Source organism: Glycine max, chromosome 2, assembly GCF_000004515.6.
Source record: "Glycine max cultivar Williams 82 chromosome 2, Glycine_max_v4.0, whole genome shotgun sequence".
NCBI lineage: Eukaryota > Viridiplantae > Streptophyta > Magnoliopsida > Fabales > Fabaceae > Glycine > Glycine max.
In genome coordinates, this window is record NC_016089.4 from 49,123,960 (window position 1) to 49,136,346 (window position 12,387).

Consider the following 12,387-nt stretch of genomic DNA (forward strand, 5'->3'; position numbering starts at 1 on the left):
TATCGTAAATTTCAATTTATTAATATTAGTTTTATTTATAATATAATATAATGTCTTTCATGTAACATAATGCAATTGCAATATACTAGATTTATTACACTCGGCAAAAAAAAAAGTATACTAGATTTATTATATTAGAAAATGTAACACAATGTACACATTTCCTCGCACGATTATTCAACAGCTGACACATTCTATTCTATAACTGTAAACTCTGAAACTTTGGATTGAACCACCAGAAAATTACTGAAATTATTACATTTTGATTTTAAAATAAATATTTAAAAGACAATATCTATCTTTTATCCGAGCAACAAGCTCTGTGTTGTGTGTTGTGTGTTGTGTGCTCAGAGACAATGGAACTCTGTACTCGAACCTTCACAAGTTTCCTTCTTTTCAATCCTTCTTTCTCTCCAAACTCTGTTTTTCTTCGTGCTAATCCCAACGCTACAACACCCTTAAAATTCAATTCCCTTAAACTCTCATCGTTTTCGCCTCATGTTCACCTCTTTCAACCCTTTCTCTCTCCTCACATTTCTTCTCCCTTCACACTCTCAGCTGCTGCTTCTGCTTCTTCTTCTTCAGTTGCAGTTGGCACTGAACAGGACCGTCTTCCAGCTGAATTGAAGGTTACTGAAACAGAGGAACCCAATTCCAGAGTATGTTCTTTTTTTTTTTTAATCCATTTCCCCCAGTTTTATGTTGCATCCTTTAAAGTGGTGTGTAGATTTCTAATAGCCCATTTTCCCAAGAATTTTACATTGCTATTTTTCTTAAAAAAATATTATATTTTTGGGTTTATTTGGATATTGGTTAGTGTTTGGTTCAACTCAACAATAATCATTTGTAATTTGCTATATAATTTATAAAGGGGTAATGATAATTGTGAAATATATGCAAGGTCTATTTTTCTCTTCAGCATGACCATATCTTGTCCCTTAACAATAGGAGAGGATTCAAATTCGCTGCAAGCATTATTAGTCAATAGCAAAAGAAAGCCTAAAAAATAAGATATTGGTAAGCAATTAAGCATATCTTCTGGACCAGAATTCATATCACTGAATATGTACTTTTGCATTTCTTTCCCTTTGTAGGTTAGATTGCATGTGGAGGTGCCATCATTGGTATGTGAGGATTGTTACAAAAGGGTCATAACAGAGTTTATGAAGCAAGCAAAGGTGCTATGGGGTTATACTTATGTTTTATATAATTATATAATATAATTGTCTTTCTCATATTCTGCCTCAAAGTAAATATGCAGCAAATAATTGTTGTCAGTGAATACAGTGCACTTTATTTTGTCTGTCAGGAGGATTTCCAGTTTATAATTTCTAGTTTCTAAACTTGAAACTATAACTATAACATTTCATTGAAAATTTGGGGTTACTAAACTTAAGGCCTGTGCTCTATTCCTTTCATATATGAATTTACTGCATCATCATATATATGATAAGTAGTTTTGCTTGAGATTGTCATGGATCCCAGGTTTCAGCATCTAAGGGCTGCATGTTATCTTTATGAGCTAATTTACTGTTGTTTTAAGTCAACAGATCCCTGGATTTCGCCCTGGAAAGAAAGTTCCAGAAAACATTCTTATTAGTTATGTTGGGAGTCAAAATGTTCAGAAGGCTACTATTGAATCTATATTGAGGAGGACACTCTCACATGCTATGACATCAGTATGTTGTAATATAATTTCTATTTTCTTATTTTTGATATCCTTATTTTTTCTCTTGATGTTTTTTTTTTTTTTTTTACAATTTTGGATTCATTGTGTTTACTTGCAATTATATCTGTTAATAGTTCCCTGATCTTGAAATCTTTACTTCATTCTTGTAAGACAAGCTTATTGGTTCATGCACATTGCATAAGCATAAACGGATCTTTGAGGACTTGATACTGATCAACAAATTAAAAAAAATATATCTTTATAATTTCATGATCATTTGTCCAAGGTTATTACTGAATAAAGTGGATTATTAGATCTAGTAATATTCTGATTTTACACTTAAGCATTTCATAATTAACTTTGCTTATAGGTTACTGGAAGGGCTTTGCAGGACTCGGTACAAATAGTGACTAAGTTTTCTGAGATGGAGGAGACATATTCTTCTCTTGGGTCTCTTAGGTAATTTATAGGTTAAGCTTTTTGAAATATATTTTCCATTAGACTCGTTATTTTTCTCTTCCTTTGCTGCATCTGTAATACTAAAACTATATTCTGTCATAATATAGAGAAAAGGAAGACTATCATTAAGAATGCTAATATCGTTAGAATGTCAGCCAATGATTTCTACAGACAGATTATATTAACTATTCTCTCTTACTTCACTTCTCCAATCTCCAGATATGATGTCCTTGTTGATATTGCACCAGAAATCAAATGGATTCCCGATAATAATGCATACAAAAATTTAAAGATTGTTGTTGAGATAGATAGTGATATAGATGCTCACAGAGCATCTGAACAAGAATTTAGAAGGCGTTATAAATCCATTGGTGCACTGAAAGTGGTTATTGACAGAGGGCTACAGGTGACTAAATTTAATTTCTACCAGTCTGCTGGCATACAACCATTTGTTTTTTTTAATATAATTATTTACTAGAAATGCTATTCATTTGAAACTTTCACGAATCATTTTATTCATAATACTTCCAAGTTCTATAAAGCAAGCACAAACTATATAGATTTCCTCATGTATGTTTTATATTTAGTTGTGGCTGATACAATGAAGGATATTTACTGATTATTTTTTATGGTTTCTTTACTATCTCATACTAATAAATAACTGTCATACAGGGACTATTTCCTTCAGTATGTATTTAATATCTTGATAATTAATATTCATATTAATAATTTCGACTAGTCTACCCAAAATAGCCAGCTGCTACAATTTTTTACTGTTCACAGGTTGGAGATGTTGCTGTCCTTGACATCTCAGCAACAACCATTGATCAAGATGAATCAAATGTTAAAAGTATTCCTTCTGCTGAAAGTAAAGGTCGGGTGATGTGCTTGAAGGATGATAATAAAATGATAAATGATAGAAGTCTTTTTTTTGTAATACATCGTGAACATATTTCCTCTAAACCTATATTAGATATGCAGGCTTTAATTTTGATACAGAATATGGTGAACAAGTATTACCGGGTTTCCTTGATTCTATAATTGGAATTCAACGAGGTGAATCAAAGTCTTTTCCTCTTGTATTTCCTGAAACATGGAAGCAAGAAAATCTTCATGGTGTTCATGCTCAGTTTACTGTAAGTTTCTAATGCTGAATCAAAGAAGTTTAACCATTGTAGGGACATGACCTGGCATGATAGTTTTTTTCTTTTGGTCCTTTCGTTACCAAATTCTTCATAATAAATACTTTTTGGCCATATACCTTGTACAAATTATGGTGCTTTTTCATATCCTTACGAAACAGTTATTGTCTTTAAAAGAGGGAGTAACACTTTCTTTTCTTACATTAGTATGTTTATGGTTTTAGCTTTGTTGCTCCAGCAGATTTTAAGTACCAGTTTTTATCTTTGCATTTACGTACTAGAAAGAGGATGAAAGCAAGAAATGAAGCTTTACCTTTCTTGTTCAGCTTGTGTAGTCGTATCGTAGCCCCATCGTACAGTAACCATGCTCTAGCTAGAAGTCTTCTAGTGTTTTCCATACATGATCCTAAAATCAAAAATCAAATCCCTACAGATAACTATAAAATGATTGTGCAATGGTTCAAGTAGCTGCTGCATTTCATTATAAAAAATTCTATTCTTATGATGATGCTTTTGCTTGGTATTATAAAAATAATAATAAAATTATAAATCTTTGTTCGAATATCTATTCTTCTAATAATCTAGATGATCTTGAGAATTCCATCCTGTTTGCTAGTCAAGCTAGTAATCCCTTTCAGTTCATAAGCAAGATTCTGCTTATCTCAGCAACTATAGGTTGGTTGACGGCAAGGAAGTGAAGTTTTCCCCTATCCTGTATGATTTTTAGAAGTCTGTAGGTAGAATAGCTGCCCTAGGCAAAAGACTCTGAAAGCAGTGATTCATTAGATAGAGAAGTTGTTAAAAATTCTCGGCGTGAAAGAAGGACACGACTTCTCTCTAGCCTAGCACCCTTTCCCTCAAACTTGAGAACAGGCATCTCAGAAGGGAAGTTTTTTAACTTTCAGGCAATGTTGTCTAAATTGACTTCTTGCTTTCCATTGGAGGGGATAGTTTATCCCTCTGCCAAAATTAAACTATATTTGCTCTCAATGGGAATGGGATTCAAACTCTGAATTTTCTAAATTGTGTAAACAATGCTCAACTCATTTTCATGAGTACAACATTAGGTGCATGTTTGGATCTCATCATTTGCTTGTAGCTTGCTTAAACACACCTTTGGCTGCATATATAGCTTTAACTGATTTTGATTATTGTAAATACTTTCATGCATAACAGGTTGAATGCAAAGAACTTTTTTACAGAGATTTACCAGAGCTGGATGATTCTATTGCTGATAAGCTTCTTCCTGAATGCACCACAGTGGAGCAGGTGATATTTTTACCCTTAAGTATGATTGTCATGTAAATTGAGGAATTATGTTGAATTAAATTTAGGGTAAAATTCTCTAGCATGAATTGCCAGGTCAAAGACTTATTGTTACAGAAATGCCTAGAGGTGGAGCAAACAGCTAGAGAACAAGCAACTGATAATGCTATCTTAGATCAGATTTCTAAGGTAACATTACAATATGCATGCTTATACATTGTGAATAATGATGTGCTTCTGACATGGATACACTAGAGTTATTATTATTATTTTCTGGTAGGCATATAATGATTATCAAGAAGGACTTCAATTTTCTGTAATAAGATGATAAGACCTATGTTTCCTTATGAACCTCATGGTTGATTTTGAATCATAAAGTATCTTTTAAATCATCTATATCATATCAAGTATGGTGGTAAGTATATCCTCGGAAAAAATCTGATTCTGACGTTTATGAAACAAGTTACCTTTAAATTTGGATTCCCTCTCTTTGGCCCTTTTGTACCAATAATTCTTGTAATGAATTTTATGCTGCAAGAAAACATTGGAGTATGTAAAGTTTATCACAAAAGATCTGTGCATCTTGTCATTTTCAGATTGTAGAAGTTGATATACCTAAATCCTTGTTTGAGGAACAAGGAAGGCAGCTTTATGGAGCCAACCTATTAGAAATACAGGTATTGATTGCAAGTTGCATCATTTTCATGCCAATCAGGCAACTTGGATTCCAAATTTTTTTACATTTATTCATGATTTAATGCAAAAAAAAAATTAAAATAATAATAACTCTCCTCTCTCAGGCAAAAATGAAACTAAATGAGCAGCAGCTGGCGACTCTGTCAAGTTCGAAGGCTGTGAACGAATTTCTTGAGCATCAGAAGGAAAATATAACAAATTTAATAAAACAGAGTCTGGCAGTTGGTGATATTTATAAGCGTGAAAATCTGCAGGTAGTGAGTTTGATTAAGATACGTTTCCATTATAAATATTTGCTCAGGTCAAGCTGACAACAAAATCTTTCCCCTTGTCAAAAGATTACAAGTGTATTATAGGCCACCCCAATTTTGTGATTGAGAAATAACATTTGCTTTGCACATATCACTTGCTTTATAATTAAACTGTCTAGTGTAATTGGTGAATGTTTTTGCTTATTGGAATGATTTGTGCATGTATGTTTTTTAGTTTGCTACTGAGGACCTTGTCAAAGAGGTTGAGAATTCCATTGCTGAATTCAAACGTCAAAACCAAGAATATGATGAGGAACGGGTGAAGGGACAGGTTTGTGCCAAGCTTCTAAGTTTGTTGACTGTTGTTTATTGTTTTGGCTGCTTCATTGTTTCATATATGCATATACAAAACCACAAATATCTTGAACCATCTTCAAAATGGTCCATGAACTGATAAGCATTTCTAAAGCATAGCATGTTGATTCTATACAATGTCTAGACAATTTATCTGATCTTTTTTACTTTCCTGAAGGTTCAAGAAATACTAGAAGGAGCTAAAGTGCTTGAATGGTTGAGAGAACATGCAGAGGTTCAGTATATAACTAAATGAGAGATGAGCACTAGCCAAAACAAATAAGGAAAATGAAATTGCAGGTTCATTTGAATGAGTTTTGTTACAGCGGATGTAAGTTGTGAGAAAATAACTATTCTTGATTGAATTTTGAAGAAAGAATATTAAGAGTAGAATAATGCATTACAAGTTTGTATATTGAGACTTTGATGATAAATTAATAGTAGATATTAGATAACACTAACAAAAAACAGTATTGAAAAACACCAACATATTTCTCATTACAAATCCGCTTTAAAGTGTCAATGTTAAGCCCTAAAGGAAAAGAAGGAATGTCACTAGCAAGGATCGCTACACTCTACTTAACAGCTAAAAAAGAGGTCTAATTTTTTTTTTTTTCACTAATCTCCACCACTTGTTCCAACAGGGTCTTCATCTACAAATATAACACTAATTGAATCATATGCTTTATTAAGTGTATAGTGAACTTGTCATAAACGCCTTTCCTGCAATATCTGCCCGAGTTTTGTGTAGAGAGATAGCTGCTCCTCTGAACCAAGGTTCCTCATTATCTACATAAATAAAACATTGTAAATGATTTTACAACAAAACACTTGAGCGTCACACCTATGTGTAATGGCCATAGAGAAATGTATTCTGTTTGACTTATATGTGTCCAACATTGGAACTGAAAGAAAACAGAATCCTCTAATTTTCACATGATTGAAAATTGCTTAAACTAAGACTCACCTGGTCCAATAACGTCTCAACTGAATAGTCTTGGCCTACAACAAACGATTGATGGTAAATGTAGACGAAAACAGCCATTACCATCTGCAGAGGATGCATAACACAGTATAAAACACAACAGTCACAGAATCACAATAGCTGCAGAGTTATTTGAGTACTTTACTTTATAGCAAGTCATGTAAAGCTGCTCATGATTTATGGTGAAATTGAAAGTGCTGAGCATTGAAACAAGGTGTTTATAGCGAGGGCAAATACATTTTTAGTAATGAATCAATTTCACTTTAATAAGTCAAGACAATGGAATATCTTAGCTCATCGATAACAAAACGGTAGATATAAAATAAAGAAAATCCCCAAATACTTAAAGCAAGATCAATCATAGCAGTTACTGATTATTGACTAACTATAATACTATAAAAAATCTGTAAAGTGTATCCTTAATTGAGAAATAGCCTATTCAGATATAAACCAAGGATAATTCTTATTCTAGTACATAAATATCTATGAGCAAACCTGGCAGTCCATTCTGTCTGTAAATCCACCATGTCCAGGTATACTGTCACCAAAGTCCTGTAATCATTGAAAGAGATCGATGCTATATGCTATGTTTGGGAGTTTCAAAGTGAATGGAAAAAGGGTGATGGGTACAAAATAAATGTCTTGTATAAAGAGCAAGAACAGACTTTGATTTTAAAAGCTCTTTTGAAACCACTAGCAAAAAAACCTCCAAATGGTGCTATAATTGATGCAAATAGTCCCATCCACAAGGCATCCCACTGTACTGGCAAAACTGCTATCTCTTTCCAAGGAAGCTACAAAATGTTGCAAAATGAAAAACTTAGACTTAAATTCTTAAGTTTAGTGGCAAAACTGCTATCTCTTTGTAATTATTAGGATATTTTTTTGGCACTTACCCAATGAGAAATCAATCCTGGCAATGGAATATAATCTGGCTTAAAAATTGGGTCAGGGTCACACTGAAGCCAACCAGTTGCTAAATCCTGAATTTATTTCACCATCATTAGCAACAGCATAAATATTTCCTCCTAGATGACTGCACCAAATCAAGATTGTTACCTTCCTTGGACATGTTAGCCACTGGAAGCGACCTAAGAAGTTTGCAAACTGCACAAACATAAGTGACATCATCATGCAAAGCAATTATACTGAAAAATATCATTAAATCAACTTAAAGAGGAGGTTGTGAGTTAAACACAAGATCTAGTAGAGCAATAAAGAAGGTGTAAAGTTTGAAAGTTTTTTGGGATGGTAGTTGCTTAGCATTTTCCTGACATAAGAAGTGACTAAACAAAAGCAGAATGCTTACCGTGAATGCAGCAATCATAGTGGCAACAGACGCTCCAATGAAACCTTCCCAGGTTTTCTTTGGAGAAAGCTTTATCAGAGGTGTTCTCCCAAAATAGAAACCGAAGAAATACGCACCAACATCATTCATGGCAATAAGGGATGCAGGGAAAAGAAACCTTTCTTAATAATATTAACATGTTAGGTTGTAACAATAAAAAAAATAAAACCATTTAAAGCATGAAAATCATAATGGTTGGTAATACCAACGCAATTACTGATATTACTCATATTAGAACCTCTATAGAATTTCCATTTAGTGAGGAAAAAACATAGATAGTGCTTTTGCAGGAAAGTGAAACTCTTTGGGAGCACAAAAATCATGATATCATGTTTATAGAGTCTCGTTATTTGTGTTCTTTTTTTCCTCTTCCTTAATAATGAGAAATCTTAATACCAGTCAATCAAACCACAAATTTCATAGAAAAATCTTTAATATTTTTTAGCAACCACATAGTTAATTCAAAGACAACTAAAATTCAAATTATTATATCTGATTATCCTCTTACTCAAGTTCATAACAATACCAAAGTCAACGCATAAAAAAACAGAAGATATTTTTCTTTCAATACATTAATGTATGCAAAAATATATTTTTTTCCACAACCATACAGTAAGTTGGAACAAAAACAAGAATTAGAGAAAATTGACAGAAAACAAAAAACAAAGATGCAATTTATTAAAAAGAAATTATTAGAGACTATTTCTTGTTTATTGATTTAAAGTGTCCTTTATTGTAAGTAACTGTGTTCAACAATTTTCTGATCAAATGTAAATGAAGCTAGATTGCATAGAATCATATTTGGAAAGATGTTTAAGCTAAAATCACTAAAATAGGAAAGCATAAACTCTAAAAGAGAATTAGAAAATGCAGATTTCATCCTCAAAGTAATATAACAGAAGTCATGTTACCAGAATATCCCTGCAAATATGTTGGCTACAGTGAACGCAGACTGGGTAAACACAACAATAAGTATCATATGTGTCCATGCATACTGGCCAAACTGATACTTGTAATATCTCTTCTTCAATGAAAGAATAAACCATACAAAACCTGAAATCACAGATGAAATGACTTATTCGGGAATGATTTTTTTTTTTTAAATTACAGGCAACAAACACTTGAACCCCCAGAAGACTAGGTTAATAGGATATTAGATAGCAAAATTAAGTTACTTAACAGGATTGATTCGGATTTATGAGGAATATGTCCAACAAAGACAGGACCTATAGGTATTTTGATTATAATTATTCATGTTTTCTCTCTTACCAAATTTTGGTGACAATTATGAATGAAGCATTTGGAAGTACTAACCTGCAATATATAAGAAGTAGCAAATAACCATCTGATACTTTATCAGGTTGCTCACAAATCTATACAAGAATTTATCTGAAGTCACTGTATTCACAAGTTGTTGACTGAGAATACGGCCATATACGAATAGCATTGCTGTGAAGAAATAATGCCTGGACATTGCATTTAGAATCATATCTTTGTGAAACACTATGTATTAAACACTTCTCATATGCACATGATCATTTAGAAATTACAGTAGCATGAATACTTACCAGTTCAAAAACTTAAACTTAGGGAGACGTTTATCTTGAGTTGCTCTTCTAAGTAGATTGAAGAGCTCACTGGCCATAAATATTTGGATAACCACAACCATGGCCCAGATGTAAAGATGACCCAAGTATATGATTAGTGAAACACTTGCTAGCATCCACAGAGATGAGTATGCACGGATCCACATTGATTTGTATTTGGATTTATCATTGACAAGTAAATTGTTTCCATTTGATTTGCTTATCTCCGCAGGAATCTGGCACAAAAAAGATAGCATCAGTTTCAAATTCTCCAAAATGAAATTTCTTTTTCTTCTATTTCCCCGGCCCCTTTTCTACAATATTTGATTAATGATTAGTAATGTATACATAAGTTAATGGGAAGTTCATATTCAATAATGATTTCATCATATGCATGTAATGTATCTTATAAAAAGAAGAAAAAAATAGCATTTTAAATGCCAACCGAATGGATCAATAATAATAAGGAGGCTTTGGAAACATATAAAGCTGGATTTGATTAGGATACCACAACAACAAAGCCTTATCCCACTAAGTGAGATTGGATACATGAATCACACGATGCTATTCGACATGGTTAAAAACTAAAATTTTAGAAATATTATTAAGTCTAAGATCTCCTTTAATGATTTCCTACAATGTTCTTTTCAGTCTCCATCTTCTCCTTTTCCCATGGCTAAAAATCATGCAATATGTTCTTCTAACATATGCCTCTTGTGACCTTCTTTATACATGTCCAAACCCTCTTAATTGATTTTGTATCATCTTTTCCTCAATGAGTGCTAAACCAATCTTTTCTCGTATAATGTCATTCCGTATTTTATCTTATCTTGTATGATCACACATTTATGCTAACATTCTCATTTTTGCTATTCTCATTTTTTTCTCATGTTGTCCCTTTAAAGTCTAACATTTACTATCATATAGTCTAGCTGGGTATGTTACTATATGATAAAACTTGCCTTTGAGTTTGGTAGGTAGATTGTGATCACAAATAACCTATGATGCTTTTCTCCATTTAAGTCATCCCGCTTGTATCTTATGTGTGACTTCCTCATTAATTTCACCATCATCATCTTATATGATACATCCCAAATATTTAAACTTAGAAACACGGGGCATGACATCCTCTCCCAATTTTACTTTTGAGCCAAAATCCTCTTGTCTCTTGTTAAAATTGTAGTGCATATACTTTGTCTTACTTCTACGTAAGCGAAAACCCTTTGTTTCCAAAGTCCGCCTCTAGAGATCGAGTTTACTATTAACTAATTTTCTTAATTCCTCAGCCAAGACTATATCATCCACAAAAAGCATGCAATTAGGGATGATTTTTTGTATTCCTTGATAAACAAGGCCAAGACTAGGTTAAACAAGAACTTAAAGTCAAGCCTTGATGTAATCCTATTCCAATAGAAAAGTCCTTAGTTTCACCTCTTGGAGTTCTCACACTAGTAGTTACCCCTTTATGTATGTCTTGTATAGCTCGGATACAATACAGATAAGAAATAATGTCTAGAGGAGTGAATAATAATTTTGTGCATATTGACAGAATCAAATGATTTCTAAATTGACAGAATCTATAGATAACAGGTCTTGCAGCAGCATAAATTCACACTAAAACTTGATATTTGAAATAAATGTATCCCCGATCAATAACAAGAATACATGTTAATTGACTACACCAACCTCATTTGAGCGTCTTCTTAGTCGAATATTTGGCGTTCTTGAACTACAGTTAGTATCCGTATGTATATCTCTCATTGTTGAAGTGATAGTTCAAATATTTTTGGAGTGATATATATGCACGGACTGAGAGCTCCCCTGAGACATTAGATGGCAATAGTTATAAAAGCAAACGGACACATCCCTAATAGGATTCATATTAACGTATCAAAATGGTTGTATGGTGGACTCCTCAAAATTCAGCAGTCATACTAAATATACATAATCACTTTCGTAATTGGGGAAGTTCAATACACAACAATAGTATAATAAGCAATGAAATTAGTAGACACTAGGTGCAAAATGATCTTAATGTATGTATGCATTTGTCCGTCAACAAAATTTAACAATGTTACCTAATAGCGTGAGGGTTGATTCAAGATGTTTTGAAACAATGAGCATGTGCCCAACATATAGTTATTAAAGTTACATAAAAGTAGATCATTGATTGTCACACACTCACAAACCCTTTTTTCATGTAAGGAACAAGTTACATGTGCTCATAACAGAAATGGGATAGTGACTCTAACAATGAAATTATGGAAATAACAATGGAGAATGGAGCAGCAGATTAAAATTGAAGAGTACATACTTGGATTGAATAGGTAGAAAATGACAAAAGGATCAACACGAATTGAGAAAAAAATGTTGATGAGGATTGAGGTGATGTTGTTAGATGTAGCTTTGCTATGTTTCAGGGAATCGAGAATAACAAGACAAGACATAGTAGGAGAGAGAACAAACTACGAGAGATACGTAATGGTCCACATTGACCAGTAATTAATCGTGGGTTACTTTATTATACTAAGTGACGGGTCCAGACCTCATAAGGTTACTGAAAACACTAATAAATATAAAAACTTTATTATATAAGTATATCTCTTACCAATATCATAAAATGTATAAAAG

At 32.8% G+C, this 12,387-nt stretch overlaps 2 protein-coding genes across 3 annotated transcripts; one reads left to right on the plus strand and one right to left on the minus strand.

The window, feature by feature from the left end:
- Window positions 1-296: 296 nt before the first annotated feature.
- On the plus strand, window positions 297-6,250 carry LOC100805543 (trigger factor-like protein TIG, Chloroplastic). 2 transcript variants are annotated; one of them, XM_003519549.5, is made up of 13 exons: window positions 299-659; window positions 1,095-1,178; window positions 1,551-1,679; window positions 2,040-2,128; window positions 2,348-2,534; window positions 2,912-3,002; window positions 3,110-3,264; window positions 4,447-4,539; window positions 4,633-4,725; window positions 5,133-5,213; window positions 5,337-5,486; window positions 5,719-5,814; window positions 6,016-6,250. In XM_003519549.5, the coding sequence occupies exons 1-13, from the start codon at window positions 357-359 to the stop codon at window positions 6,091-6,093; spliced, it is 1,629 nt and encodes a 542-aa protein (XP_003519597.1). In that variant the 5' UTR covers window positions 299-356; the 3' UTR covers window positions 6,094-6,250. The 2 variants fall into 2 exon arrangements, with proteins under 2 accessions (XP_006575691.1, XP_003519597.1); XM_006575628.4 differs by lacking the exon at window positions 1,095-1,178 and having other exon boundaries at window positions 297-659.
- Window positions 6,251-6,264: 14 nt separating this feature from the next.
- LOC100805363 (phosphatidate cytidylyltransferase 1) lies at window positions 6,265-12,182 on the minus strand. The gene is made up of 12 exons (XM_014770659.3): window positions 12,071-12,182; window positions 11,443-11,577; window positions 9,739-9,992; window positions 9,485-9,636; window positions 9,082-9,223; window positions 8,132-8,288; window positions 7,882-7,929; window positions 7,719-7,805; window positions 7,488-7,616; window positions 7,318-7,374; window positions 6,805-6,888; window positions 6,265-6,626 (listed from the first exon to the last, which is right to left on the minus strand). The coding sequence occupies exons 2-12, from the start codon at window positions 11,515-11,517 to the stop codon at window positions 6,546-6,548; spliced, it is 1,266 nt and encodes a 421-aa protein (XP_014626145.2). The 5' UTR covers window positions 11,518-11,577; window positions 12,071-12,182; the 3' UTR covers window positions 6,265-6,545.
- Window positions 12,183-12,387: the final 205 nt, after the last annotated feature.

Coding starts and splice junctions, on each gene's coding strand:
- LOC100805543 (XM_003519549.5), top strand. CDS start 357: ATGGAACTCTGTACTCGAACCTTCACAAGTTTCCTTCTTTTCAATCCT. Junction 2,535..2,911: donor TTATTGACAGAGGGCTACAG/GTGACTAAATTT, acceptor TACTGTTCACAG/GTTGGAGATGTTGCTGTCCT. Junction 4,726..5,132: donor TCTTAGATCAGATTTCTAAG/GTAACATTACAA, acceptor TGTCATTTTCAG/ATTGTAGAAGTTGATATACC.
- LOC100805363 (XM_014770659.3), bottom strand. CDS start 11,517: ATGAGAGATATACATACGGATACTAACTGTAGTTCAAGAACGCCAAAT. Junction 7,930..8,131: donor CTATGATTGCTGCATTCACG/GTAAGCATTCTG, acceptor ATGTTTGTGCAG/TTTGCAAACTTCTTAGGTCG. Junction 7,375..7,487: donor AAAGAGCTTTTAAAATCAAA/GTCTGTTCTTGC, acceptor CAATGATTACAG/GACTTTGGTGACAGTATACC.